The sequence below is a fragment of the Sus scrofa genome, chromosome 11 (genome assembly GCF_054392235.1).
Source record: "Sus scrofa isolate SSC_HxYL_T2T_F1_AM1 chromosome 11, Sscrofa_HxYL_maternal_Yorkshire_Landrace_v2.0, whole genome shotgun sequence".
In the NCBI taxonomy this organism is placed as follows: Eukaryota; Metazoa; Chordata; class Mammalia; order Artiodactyla; family Suidae; genus Sus; species Sus scrofa.
Window position 1 is genome coordinate 9,258,510 of NC_139393.1, and position 14,313 is coordinate 9,272,822.

Consider the following 14,313-nt stretch of genomic DNA (forward strand, 5'->3'; position numbering starts at 1 on the left):
CTGTGGCTGTGGTAGGCCGGCAGCTGTAGCTCCGATAGGACCCCTAGCCTGGGAACCTCCGCATGCCAAGGGTGTGCCCCTAAAAAAGCCCCCCCCAAAAAAGAATACAGGTCCTGTATTAAACTTCTTGGGTTTAAATGCAAGCTTCAGCACTAACAGCCCTGTGACCTTGGGCGAGTCACTCTTAACCCCTCCCAGCCTCGCTTACCTTCTCTGCAGGGTGGTAACAACAAAACTAACTATAGCAGGTGGTTCTGAGCATTCTTGGCAGGTGATAAGCACTCAGTAAATGCTGACTATTTTTCTCTCTCGCTCATACAAATGGTGCATCTGTGTACTTGAATGACAATTTGGGACAGTATTTATATACGTATGGAAAGTAATGTAGGCAAAAGGCCACACATACATATACTGGGGACTTGAGTAATGGTTGTGACTGCAAGTAAGCGGCAACAGCTGTTACAGATGTTAACATGTCGTCACAAATACATGCAGCTGGACTCTTCCATGAAAACAGCACCTGAAGAAGCCCACAGTCAGTTACTACCCCAAAGGCCAGAAAGGGCAAAGGGGCTGGCAGGATTCTGGACCAGCCGACTCTTCTGATAAATTCCTGCCTGGGCAAGCAAAAGCACCCATTTGTGGATAGGAATCCGCAGGCAGAGACATCCTTGCTTGAGGCACCACTCGAACAGTTTCCTTGTCCGAGGTGGGCAGGGGAAGCGTTCCAGACGTGGCCATGAAACTCTCTGAATAATGAACACCTAGAATGTCAGGGTTAACGTGGAAACAGCCCTGCACCCTCGGCTCTCAGGGCTGAAAATAAATGCAGTGTCTTTTGCCATGTTTGCCTTCTCTGGGGATCTGTGCGGGTGGATCAATCAAGGGCCCAGGGCCCCCCACGCAGGAGCTGGTCAGTAGAAATCTGTTGGAAATGAATGAATGGATGAACCACCCAGTCGGTCAGCAGATGAACGTCTGCTGGCTGCTTGTGGGGCTTTGTCCTTTCGTCATAGTGACTTAGGGACAGATGTTATGAGACCAAACCAGCCTTGCAAAATGTCATCGGAGGCTTAAATATAAATGGTTGAATCCAGTGATTTTTTAAGAATACATGATGGAATATGCGATGTGAATGGGCATGATTGCAGTAAGATCTGTTTCCTTAAATTTGTTTACATATGTTTTCTGGGCACATTTCAATCTCTCCCTCTTTACTCTTTTTCCACCTGCCAGGAGTGCGCGCATTACTTCCTCGAGGTCAAAGACAAAGACATCAAGCATGCCTTGGCTGGGCTTTTTGTTGAAATTCTTGTCCCAGTTGCTGCTGTGAGTTAGAGGTTCATTTTTATGGGGTTCTTCAAATTGGATTAGAGAATCCCCACTTTCATTGATGTAATATTGACGTGCATCTCTGTTTCAGGCTGTTAAAAATGAAGTAAATGTTCCCTGCCTCAGAAACTTTGTCGAAAGCCTTTACGATACCACGCTGGAACTCTCTTCTCGAAAGAAGCATTCCTTGGTTAGTAACTATGAGAAAATGCAAAATACAAACCTGCAGAGACTAAAATTTGAGAGTCGTAAGCGTTTCGCAGATGGGAGAATTGCCTCCAGCTCCCTCCCAAAGTGGTAGCATTTCAGAATTGGGAGCTTGCTGTTGACTAAGTTAACCGCTAACTTGTTAACTGCTGTTAACTAACCTACTGTTAACTATGACTGAATCATGGTAACATAAGGGGATGAGACCATTTCATATCAAGAGACCCTTTTCGTCCTAAGGAGTTTATTGTTTATTTTCAGGATTGGTTAACTTCATTTTTATTTTAATGTCTGTGGATTTTTTTCAGTTCTCAAGGCTAAAGATTATAATGACAGTTGCTCTTCTCAATTCCCAGGAATCTTCACTGGCTAATTCCGATCCTAATATTCAGATTCAGAATGGAGCCAGGCAGGAAAAGGAGTTGGGACCCAGTTGCTAAAAGGGAAGATTCTCGGAGGGCTGAGAAAACAATTTTGGGGAATGCTTTGAACTGGAGAGCAACATAGAAAAGTCCTTTAAATCACCACAACCTTTCGACTCGGTGGGAAATAAAGCTGTGGTTTATGAATCAGCAGATGGTATTCCAGCTGTAATTGTGTCTGTATGGAGGAAGCTGGTTACTAGCCTCGTTTATGCTCCTCTTTAAAGTATGAACATTCCCACTACTATCTGGACTTGGCTGACAGTGGTGACAGATTGGCTCATTTCTCTCTATTCTGTGGTCATTGTGACTGCTTTATTTCTGTTTTTCAATTACCTGCTGGAATTAGAAGTGTACTCACTGGCAGCAATAATTCCATATCAGTTCAAAAGTAAGTTAGTTTTAGAGTTCCCCTCGTGGCGCAGTGTTAACGAATCCGACTAGGAACCGTGAGGTTGTGAGTTCAATCCCTACCCTTGCTCAGTGGGTTAAGGATCTCATGTCGCTGTGAGCTGTGGTGTAGGTTGCAGACGCGGCTTGGATCCTGCGTTGCTGTGGCTCTGGCGTAGGCCAGTGGCTACAGCTCCAATTAGACCCCTAGCCTGGAAACCTCCGTATGCCACAAGAGCGGCCCTACAAAAGGCAAAAAGCCAAAAAAAAAAAAAAAAAAAAAAAAAAACTAAGTTAATTTTTTAAAAAACTAGGAGAATGGATTGTAAAGCACTGCATCTCATGGTGGCAACAGACTTTCACCAATTCAGATTAATGATTGAGCCCATTATATTTTTGTCGAAACCTCCGCTGGCCCTAATGTTGGGGGAAGCCGTAAAGAGGTGTTCTATCCGCTTCAGCAAAACGGTGGTGGGTTCCACATGTCTATTGTTTGGGTGGCCGCCCGCTAGCTTTCTGTCTTCTGCAGCGGCTGTGGGAAACCTGCCCAGTTAGGCAGGAAAAGCACAGTAGCACCTCTGTTTATTCGGTCGTAAGCAAATTCCTCCTGCGGTTAAATTTGTCTTGGTAGAGTTTACCGATGCAATAACATTTCTTTTAGGAATCTTCCTTAATTACAGGAAGATTGCGTGCAAAAGAAAATGTGTACATCTACCTCTAAGTCAGGGACAAACCAGTAGATGTTTATGAGCGAAAAAGCCAGTAACATTTTTAAAATCAGTGTGCCTTGCTGATTTTTTTTTTCCAGAGGACTGAGAGTGATCTAAGATAGTGGGTTTGTTTCTAAAATTCGTAAGTGAAAACTAAATCAGTGAATCAGATTTCCACTTGGGATTCATGAAACTCACTCTCCCCTGTACATAAATCTAGATTATTCCATCCCTGTCAACATTAGAAAGCACTTGCATGAATTCCCGCTGTGGCCCATTGGGTTAAGAATCCAACTGCAGCATCTCGGGTCACTGCAAAGGTGTGGGTTTGATCCCTGGCCCAGCATAGTGGATTAAAGGATCCAGTATAGGTTGCAGCTGCAGCTCAGATTCAATCCCTGGCCTGGGAACTCCCATATGCCGCAGGTGTGGCCATAAAAAAGAAAGAAAGCATTTGCAAAATGCCCACCTCTGCATGGCACCCATTGGGTCTTGGTGTGTTGCCAAGCGTCCTGTTTATTCTGGCCCATGCAGCACAGAGGGAGATGGATGGGAGTGGTTCCAGAGAGTGTGTGTTACCTGGTTGGCTGAAACATAAATCATCCTGTGACCTCATCTTCTTTCTCCTCAGGCCTTGTACCCCCTGGTGACCTGTCTGCTCTGCGTCAGCCAGAAGCAGCTGTTCCTGAACAGGTGGCACGTTTTCCTCAACAACTGCTTATCCAACCTTAAAGTTAGTATTTGTCAATTCAAAAACGTCTTTCATAAAAATATGTATGCATCTGAGGCTAGTGCGTGGGCTTCTGAGCGTCACCCCTGATGTTTGCAGAAGAAATGAACCTGTGCTATTGGAATAATGACAAAATATTAATAGGAGATTTTTTTTTATTAAATACAGTCAGTTTTAGTAGGTGACGTGGGATAAAAGAAGTTATATCAAATGGGGGGAATCTTGTCTTTTAAAAATTTTTTCATTTTATTTTTTTATTCAACTATAGCTGATTGATACGCTTCTAAAATCTTTTCTAATAAGGAAATTGATTGAAATGATTCAAAAAAGGGAGGCCACACTTCACTGGCAAAAAGCATGTGAATTGATTTCAGAAGCTCACCTGAACCTTCTCCATCCTTTCTTGAACCCCTTCCAGGCTAGGAAAATATTTGGGGGGAAAAAACGGTCCATTCTGGGGGAGGACTGACCTAGTACCAGAAAACACTTATTTCCTGTCCCTGTTCCTTGTGGTTATTTGAAGGTATTCTGCTCAGGCCACACGAGAGTCAATTAGTGATAAGCATTCACTGCACAGGGGCTGTTCGGGGCCGGATGATGTGAGAAACCAAATCATGAACCTAGAGTTGAACAAGGAACCTATGTGTAAAACAACGGCAGTGATTGGCTTTAAAATCGGCTTGAGGAGTTCCCGTCATGGCGCAGTGGTTAACGAATCTGACTAGGAACCATGAGGTTGCGGGTTCGGTCCCTGCCCTTGCTCAGTGGGTTAACGATCCGGCGTTGCCGTGAGCTGTGGTGTAGGTTGCAGACGTGGCTCGGATCCCGAGTTGCTGTGGCTCTGGCGTAGGCCGGTGGCTACAGCTCCGATTCGACCCCTAGCCTGGGAACCTCCATATGCCGCGGGAGCGGCCCAAGAAAAAGCAACAACAACAACAGACAAAAAGACAAAAGACCCCAAAAAAAAAAAAAATCGGCTTGACAATTTTAACATGGGGTACATACTTTAAGTTTTAGGGACCTGTTGACAAAAGGCAATTAAATGAACACCATTTCTAATAAAAGTGCAAAGAGCACATAGTTTTTACAGTTGTTCTCAGTTGTGTTCAAAGGTATTAACTTCCTCGTACAAGGTTATTCCTTGCTTTCCTGGAGCTTCTGAAATATACTTAGTTATAAAATCCTGTTATGTGCTTATACATGTTGCCTCGCCTTTTTTGTTCTAAGACACTTTAATTTGGTGAAGTGGTTAAGATTAATTATATTATTTTGGCATTTACCATAATTACACAATAATGTGCACTGGAGCTTTTTTAAACACCAACTATGTACTGGCTCTAAAAGCTGATTGTGAAATCTAAGATTAGAATCGTTTATTTTCTTCAGTTTGGCAGGGAAATATAATGGCTGTGGATATAGAATTAACTTTTAAGTATGCTGGAAAACAAAATGCCTTTCAGGGTACCAACTCGCATATAATGGCTGCTTTCAGATGTTTTATTCAGGGATTTATCCATCTGTCATACACCTCGAACACACAGCCCATTGTCACTAATGTGCAATTATTAGTTCCAGGTAAACGTGTTTTTTTTTTTTCTTCTACATTTTACGTGTAGGAAATGGTCATTTTATTCAAAACAAAAATTCAGAATGTTCATTTTCCTGTATATACTGTGCTAAATGTGTTTGTGACGAATTTTAGTTAGAATTAAAACAGTGTTTTATGTGACAGTTTACCGTTGTGGCCCAAAGGACCAAAATTCTTTGTGTCCAAAGTTATGTTTGAAATAGAGTCACATAATCTTACTCTGAAGTGAATTGCTTTCAGGTTAGAATATTGTTCGAAGCTCTGGTCAAAGCCCACCCAAAAGCCTCACCAAAAGGGTAACACCCAGCCCTCAAGAGAAGAGGGGCTGCCCGCCGATAGTTTCCCTGCGTGGGCATGTCAGGCATTGATTGGGATTTCTCAAAGGGAAAGGCAGTAAGATGAGAAAGAGGGAAGGTGTCAGAAGTGGGAAAGATGGGGAAGGCGGTTATATGAAAACTAGATCTGGAGTCCTTGTTCTTGAGAAGCTTGGCACTTCATTGGGGATATGTAATAAAGTTTCAGATGGGATGCTGCAGACAGGCAAGGATGTAAAAGTTGGGAGTACAAAGTCACCTGTGTCCTTTCTGGAGGTCTGGTACCCCTTTAAGCATGAAAGAGGTGGTTATCAGGCAAAAGAAAGGCAATTTATGAGCAACAAATTTTTGAAATTCACCTCCTCAAGAGTAAAAGATATATAAGAAGATCTTGGATAAGTTACAGTTGGAACAACATTGTATCACACATATTTAGAACTAATCCCAGTCGGGATTCAATGGGATCAGTTAAAAATGTCATAAAGAGACAGAAAACCTTCCAAGCTTCCCAAGAGTCCTTGGCAGGGAAGAAATACCTGAGGAAAAACTAACGTGGCTTCAGGAGTATACTTTGTCTTGAATGGCTTCAGTATTTTGTGGAATTTGGCAACCATGTCATTTCATAAAAGACCATCAGTCCAGCCCTTTGCTCTGCTCACCATCCCTGCACCCCGCTTCCTGCTTCTCCCCCCGCCCCCATCCCCTGCACGAGCTTAGTATAATGAACCCAGTGTTTGAACCCTGCACGTTGAATTTGGTAGTCACCTTGGATGTGCTATGCAGAGACAAATCATCAGGGTGGCAGAGTGACAACAAACAGCACAGAGAAATATGTGTGAGCATGAAGACTCTGCTTTCAAAGCAAACAAGCTCTCAGATTCAATGCTCCTCTAACATCAGTGCCCGGGCTTATCCTCTGCATCAGCTGGTCAGAAGCAGACTGCGTTGGCAACACATTTTATTTATACTTGTTAATTCAGTCAACCATGTAGTAACCATCCACCCTCATAAAGTGGTGAGACACTTACAACAACTTCCCACCACGACCTTGACATCTTTCAGGAACTCCTAGTCAGTGGTGACCAAAAAACTTTTTTTCTTCTATGTATTTTATGATGTCAGAATCTGAACATAGGAAGCGATTTAAAAAAATGAAACATTCCCTTCATATCTATCATAATATATCTAATTCTGAAAAAAGGAAAAATATGTTTTGAAAACTCGACTTAATAGTACTTAGAGTTTTTTGTCGTGAATCCCCATTTATCAATAGTTCTTTGAAAACGTAGAAATAAAGTGTTCATAATAGTTCTGTGCTAGTTTCTTATCCTTGAAAATAGATGTAATTCGGAGAATCTTTAAATTTCTTTTTCCTTACAGTAATGACTATAATATACCAGTGAGGTCTTGATTCTAAAAACGAAGAAAAAGCCCAAAAAGAAAACTCAAAAGTTAAGAAACCTCTTTATTATATAAACAACAACAGCAGGTCTCATTCATTAGAGATCTCTTATGAGTCAGGCCAGCAGGAGGGCCCTTGTATATATCATCATGGATTATCATGACCATGTCACAGGCTGCCCTGAACTCTTCCTCTGCTTTCGTGAATATTATTTATGTTTTTCTAAGAATCTTGCTCCGGTAGCAATACCGAAGGTGTATCATCTGAGGGTTAGCCATTAGTCAGCCTAGCTTTATCGTGCTAAAAACCCAGAATTAAAAGTGATTCTCCTTTCATCTCCGTCACTACTTGAGTGCATTCACTTAGTCAGTTGGCCTGTGACTCTTCACCAGTAACGTACCAGCCACTGCTCTAGGTGCTGGGGATAAGTGGTGAGTGAGATAGTAACACTCTCTGGTCTCGTAAGAGCTTGTAATTTAGTGGAGGAGACGGACAGAAACAAGGAAACAAATAGATGAGAAGAAAAATGTCAGATAGTGATAACGGCTATGAAGAGAATCAAATAGGATCTGATAACAGAATTTTGCACTCAGGAGGGGCAGGGAAGGGGGTACAAGGAAGAAGGTCATTTGATTGGCGTTAAGAATCTCAAAAAAAAAAAAAAAAAAAAAAAAAAAAAAAAAAAAAGGTTGGTTGCCATACATTTTTTTGATGAAACTTGTCTTCGGCACTTAATATATATTTGTGTAATAATCCCAATGAAGTTAGAAGAGTATTTTTCTCAATGTTTTATATAATAGCAAGGATAATATCTTTATTTTGTAAGGGGAAGCATTAAGTATTAAGGATCCCATAGTTGTTGCCTTAATGCATTAAAATGAATGTTACCATTAAAACAACCGTTATCCCCTTTGCAAATATCACATTTAAATGATACAGTGTTAGCTATTTCAAATGCTAATTTTCAAGAAGTAGTTACCCTTCTTTAATATTAACCTCATTTCTATAAACTGGAGAAAATCAGAGACCACATCAGCTTGGTTTGCTGCTGGATCTGCGCCTTGTGCATAGTAGTAGTTGCTCTGGGAGTTTCCGTCATGGCTCAGTGGAAACAAATCTGACTAGTATCCCTGAGGACGCAGGTTCCATCCCTGGCCCTGCTCAGTGGGTTAGGGATCTGCATTGCCGTGAGCTATGGTGTAGGTTGCAGACATGGCTCAAATAAGTTTCCTCTGTGCACTAACTCATTCAGTCTTCGAATACTCCTGGGAGGGAAGGAGGAGTAGTAGCTGCATTTCACAGGCAGGGAAAATCAGGCCCAGAGAGATTACAGAGGTTCCCTGAGGTTGGCCACACTGCTGATAAATTGCAGAGCATGGGTAGCTTTAAACCCAGGCAGCAGGTGTCTAGAGCCTGCTTTTAACCATTATGTAAGCACATCATAGACATTGGCTGATCCGGAGTGGTGGGAGGAAGGATAATTAGAATTCCTGAATGTTTAAAAACAGTGCACTATTTTAAATGCAACTTTAATAGTTTAGTAGTTTACTTAAAGTTCCTTTATGTAACCAAACCATTCAACAAATTATAAGGTGTATCACTTGTTTTACTAAGAGACAAAAAAAAGAATCCTTTATGTATAAAAGTATGCTTCTAAAAAATTGGGGCTTTTTTCCTCTGGAGCTAGAAAAGGAGTTATAAAGTTTATTTGAACAAATAAATGTACATGAATATCTGAGAAAAACCTAAAAATAGAAAAGAAAACAAAAGCAGTGGCTGGTGAAAGGAAGCCTTACCAGAGAGTAAAACACAGTAAAGCCTCAAAAATTAAAATGATGATTTGTCTTTTTATTTATTTAATTACCTGAAGAGACATATAATAGAATTTTAAAAATCCAGAATGTGGCCAAAACGCGTATAGGAATTGAGGATTTTATAATAGCGGTCACACTACTAAAAAGTTATTTTAAAACTACATAGACATGGAGTCCCCACTGCGGCTCAGCAGATTAAGAGCCTGACTAGTATCCACGGGGATGTGGGTTCGATCCCTGGCCTTGCTCAGTGGGTTAAGCATCCAGCATTGCCACAAGCTGTGGTGTAGGTCACAGATGCGGCTCAAATCTGGCATTGCAGTGGCTGTGGCATAGACCGGCAGTACAGTGCCACTTTGACCCCAGCCTGGGAACTTTCATATGCCCTGAGTGTGGCCCTACCAAAAAAAAAAAAAAAAAAAATCCTATATAGACCTAAGAAATCTCTTTCCTAAATTTAAAAAACTACTCCCTATAGTCTTTTCCGTAGTGTTTACATGACTCATCTTTATTCAATAAGTGCTTTAAAGGTAAACTATCTAAATAGTTATGAATTCTTCAAATACCAGTACCCACGTTATCTACACTAAGAATAGAACAGCTGAAACAGCGACATTGTTGGTAAAGGAATAGGAGAGAGAAGTCACATCAAAGCAGAAGACCTAGAAGGAGGTTCCGAGTGACATTTAAAGACTGTTTAGCCAGCATGTATTGATCCCCAGCAGAGGAGTGGCAGGAATTCTGATAGGTGTCGGGGTAGCTAATTCCCCTCCCTTTCAGAGAACCCACCGTGCCTGTGGGAGCTGATGTCTAAACAAGAGCGTGTGTAAAGAGTTGAAAGGCTGTGTGTTTGTGTGAGGGTCGGGGTCTGGGGACCCTCAGCAGGAAATAATTCGCTTTAATGGGATGGCATGCGGGTTGTTGGGGAGGAACGGAGAAGCCTGCACGGGGAGGGAGCCTAGAAGTAGACGATGCAAGAATGGGGTTCACCCGATTGAAAAGGAAATGGAAGGAACACGGACGACCTCGCTGGCATTTGGGGAGCTTGTGGGAGAAAAACAGCACGGGAGGCATTCTCTTCAGGTAGGTTGGAGCCAGGTACTATCTGGTCAAGAGTGCCATGCCAAGAAATGTTAATTTGATCGCATAGGCATCGGGAAAACCACCAGATCTGTGATTTTTATTTTTTAATTTTTTATTGGAGTAAAGTTGGGCCAATTTCTGCTGTAAAGTGACTCAATATGTATTCTTTTTTTTAAGTATTATTTTCCATTATGTTCTATCCCAAGAGATTGGATATAGTTCCCTGTGCCACACAGTAGGACCTCATTGCCTATCTGTTCTAAAATAATAGTTTACATCTCTTAATCCCAAACTCCCAGTTCATCCCACGTCCTCCCCCTCCCTTTTGGCAACCACGCGTCTGTTCTCTATGTCTGTGAGTCTGTTTCTGTTTTGCAGGTAGGTTCACGTGTGCCATGTTTTAGATTCCATGTATGAGTGATATCATACGGTATTTGTCTTTCTCTTTCTAATTTACTTCACTTAGTGTGAGAATCTCTAGGTGCAACCATGTTGCTGCAAATGGCATCATTTCATTCTTTTTTATGGCTGAGTAGTATTCTATTGTGTATATGCACCACAGATTCTTTCTTTATCCATTCATCTGTGGATGGACATTTAGGTTGTTTCTATGTCTTAGCTATTGTGAATATTGCTGCTATGAACATTCAAGTGCATGTGTCGTTTTGAATTACAGTTTTGTCCAAATATATGCCCAGGAGTAGGACTGATGGATCGTATGGTTGTTCTGAATATAGTTTTCTGAGGAACCTCCATACAGTTTTCCACAGTGGTTGTACCAATTTACATTCCCACCCAACAGTGCAGGAGGGGTCCCAATCTATAGTTTTTACATAGAAAGGATTATAAAGACTGTAAGGTGGGACACAGGGAGGGATCCACAGAGGGAGAGTGTTTAGGAGGTGACCGAGGCAACCCAGGGGACAAGCCCGAAGCCTGGACTGTTCCAGACGAGGTGGCAAAGGAGAAGATGCCCAGTGAACAACGTATTTTGTAGATAAAGGAAGGAGGGAAGCTGATGAAACTCCTCCCCCGCCCCAGCCTATTGTTAGAGCCATTTTGGTTTCTAGGGTCTAGCATAGCACCTGGCCCCGTGCAGCCGCTCAGATGTTTGTTGAATGAACACTTGAGCAATTGAATGGCCTTGAGTTCGTCGGAATTTTCGTCTGCCCCAGACCCCAGCCTTCCCCGAAACCTCCCCTGAGCCCATCCTCGAGTTTGCTGTAGGTTGCCCCCTTTCCATCTTCTAGCTCCTGCCCCTACCAGTTTTTCATTGTGTCTTTGCATGGACAATTTATTGTCTTTTCCCAACCTTCTCCTCCCTACCCTAGAATGGGAACATCTTAGGGAAAGAATTAACTTGTATCTCCAAGTTCCAGTTCTAGCTCAGGGCCTGCTGTACATCAGTCTCAGTAGGTGTTGGAGGGTAATTAGATGGGGGGAGGGGAGAGGGGGTAGTGAGGCGTTTGGGGAATCAAAGTGATAACCATGTTTGCAAGGGCATAATCAACAGTGGAAAGAACAGATTGGTTCTCCTCTGGGGGTTAGAGGGTCCCTGGGGCTGGAGGAAAAGGCAAATTCAAGTATTCACCTTAGGAAGGAGACAAAGATATGCCTTGCCCAGAACTACTCTCTGGCACCCTCTCAGCCCTTTGGATCCCTCCTTGTAGATTATTCACCTGGTGGGCACCAGGAGGCAGACACTCAGTAAGTCCCAGATGGTGCAGTGCACCTCATAGGCCCCCTGCCACCCACCTGGGACCCTGCATGTCCAGGCCTTCCAAAAAGGATCATCTTTGTACAATACCATTTAATCCCTGATCTTACATCTTGGTTTCTGTTGTAGAATAAAGACCCCAAGATGGCGCGAGTGGCACTGGAGTCTCTGTACAGATTACTTTGGGTTTACATGATTCGAATTAAATGTGAAAGCAACACGGCGACTCAGAGGTAAGGAGCTGCTTGGGTTAGTGGTAAGCCCATCATTGAGTTAATGGTCATAACCAAGTCTCTCAGCCAACGAGGCGGGGTTTTGTTTGTCAGCAACCTCGACTAACCAAAATCGAAGCTCTTCAAAGCTACAGCTTTTAAAAGATCTGAGTCCTAAGGACATTTTCAGGCCTTCCTTGGACCTGGGCTCAGCAATTCCAGCTTCTACCACGACAGCTCAGTTCCCTGGCAGGGCTCCCTTCTCTGCTTTAATAAAGGAAATGGCTATAATTTGCCAACTGCCCTTGGTTGTTCAGAAAACCCTTTCACAGAGTAATTATGCTAATAGCAAAGGGATGACGTGGTTTGTTTTCTTTCTCTGTAGTCTCCCCGATACTTAGATAAGAGGAAGCATCTGTCATTTTCCCTTAAAGTACTGGAGCTCAGCCAATCTTGCTTGTTTTCTCTTTTTTCCCCCCTTATCTTTCAGCCGTCTTATAACCATCATCACAACACTTTTCCCCAAAGGGTCCCGTGGTGTGGTGCCAAGGGATATGCCCCTGAACATCTTCGTGAAAATCATCCAGTTCATCGCCCAGGTAATGGAGAAGCTTTTGGCCCCGAGGGGCTTCTAATTGCCTTTCAGTAGCCACCTCCTTCTTCTGAAGGGCTCACAGACCAAGAGTCCAAAAGGATATCTTAATACGTATAGGCTTTTAAGAATGGTTCTGCAAGCGTTTTCCCACGCAGCTTTTATGTTATGTCTTGCTTCAACACCATTTATGACGTGGTGTGCCCAGTGTTCTCAGCATGTGACCGGAAACGAAGGACTGAGAGAGGTCAAGTGACTCATGGGAGGTCACAGAGCCTATTAGGAAAAGGCTCTCTTGACTCCTCGTCCCTGTTTTTTCCTGCTTCTCTGCTCTAGACTCTTGCAAGTCAGGAGGAAATCGAGTCTGAGGTTTGGAGGAAATCAGAAGCAAACAGTTGAGTGAACTTGGAAGAACAAATAGTAATGCTCTAACTTCCACCCTGTGAAAAAGAAGAATAGGGCTATCAGCAGGCATCAAGCACTTATTCTTTGCCAAAAACGGTTCTAAGCACTCCACACATGGATTTTACTTAAGAACTGGGTCCAATAATATTAAACGTGTAGTGTTAGTTTACTATTTAGACCCAAGACTTGTACTTTTTAAAACACTTTGTGTGCACATGGTTTTATCCCAGCTTTGACTTCCTTGTGATTTACAGAGAAGCATGAAACGGCAAAGATGATTCTTCCAGGCCAGGCTGAGCCAGCTCCGTGCCCTTAAAGAAGTCCTAAAACGTCTTTATTCTCAGTGTCTTTCTTTCTAAAACGTGAATGAAAATACTTGCCCAGTGTCCCTCAGAGTGTTGTGTGGTAAAGGGACATAATAAGCGTGAAAATACAGCTGAAGTGCAGTTGATATTCATATAAAGATGTAAGGTTCGGTGCTGCTTCACAGTCTATTTCATATGTGATCTCTCTCTGTGTCTTTAGTCCCATGAAGCCCCTCTGTAATATTTCTACTTAGTTACTTGCTTTGCAGGCAGATAAATTAATGGCAGTTTCTACCTGTAGTTATGTGGCTGAGCATGTGCTTCGATTATTCTGGAATATGTTGTAAAGAATGAACATGTCATATTCTAGTAGCCACTGTCTGACATTAGGGAGGAAGCTTTCTCGTTTAAGTGACCTTAATATGTCCTCTCTGTTGATTACTCATTTCACTTGCACGATGGTCTGTTGGAATATGAGCCAAAGGATTTGAAATGTTAGAGAATAGAAGAAAATGACCATTTTTCAGGGGTGCTTCTTAAAACACATGGCATTTCAAGAAGTTACCAGCATGTGCAGTACAAGCAGGAAGAGTCTGTATTGTGTATCCACTTAGATGCTCAGAGTGTTTTGGTTTTTCATGTTTCAGCCCTCAGTCATTGGTCACTCTACGCTTTAGGGCCTAATGCCATGTATAATAACATCTCCACACACCACCCGAAAACACAAGCAGCTCCCCCAAAGGGTCAGAGGAATGTGGTCCTCCTTCAGGGGTTCCCTGGATACAAAAAACCGGGTGGCCCGTCTCTTCTTTGAGCCGCCACCTGTTTGGTGCATATGACAAAAAAAGACATCTTCCCATTAAAGTAGTATTTTAACACTTTTGCTTTCTCTTTTCCACTCTAGGAGCGTTTAGATTTTGCAATGAAAGAAATCATTTTTGATTTTCTTTGTGTGGGAAAACCAGCCAAAGCTTTCAGTCTCAATCCAGAGGTAAGACTGACCCTTTCGTCTCCTCAGTACAGAACGTGCATCAGCAGGAGCCTACTTTTTGCTTGGCCGCCTCAGGGAACGGGCTCAAGTTCATCTTCC

General features: G+C 42.6%; 1 protein-coding gene across 10 annotated transcripts in view; it reads left to right on the plus strand.

Annotated features, from left to right (window-relative positions):
* The window catches only part of FRY (FRY microtubule binding protein), a 421,192-nt gene that overhangs the window by 272,678 nt on the left and 134,201 nt on the right, over nucleotides 1-14,313 (plus strand). For all 10 annotated transcript variants that reach the window (XM_084981419.1, XM_084981420.1, XM_084981421.1 and 7 more), the window contains 6 exons: nucleotides 1,237-1,329; nucleotides 1,424-1,522; nucleotides 3,693-3,794; nucleotides 11,839-11,942; nucleotides 12,412-12,520; nucleotides 14,128-14,214. In XM_084981419.1, coding sequence (XP_084837545.1) covers nucleotides 1,237-1,329; nucleotides 1,424-1,522; nucleotides 3,693-3,794; nucleotides 11,839-11,942; nucleotides 12,412-12,520; nucleotides 14,128-14,214 — 594 coding nt within the window. The remainder of the gene's footprint in view (nucleotides 1-1,236; nucleotides 1,330-1,423; nucleotides 1,523-3,692; nucleotides 3,795-11,838; nucleotides 11,943-12,411; nucleotides 12,521-14,127; nucleotides 14,215-14,313) is intronic.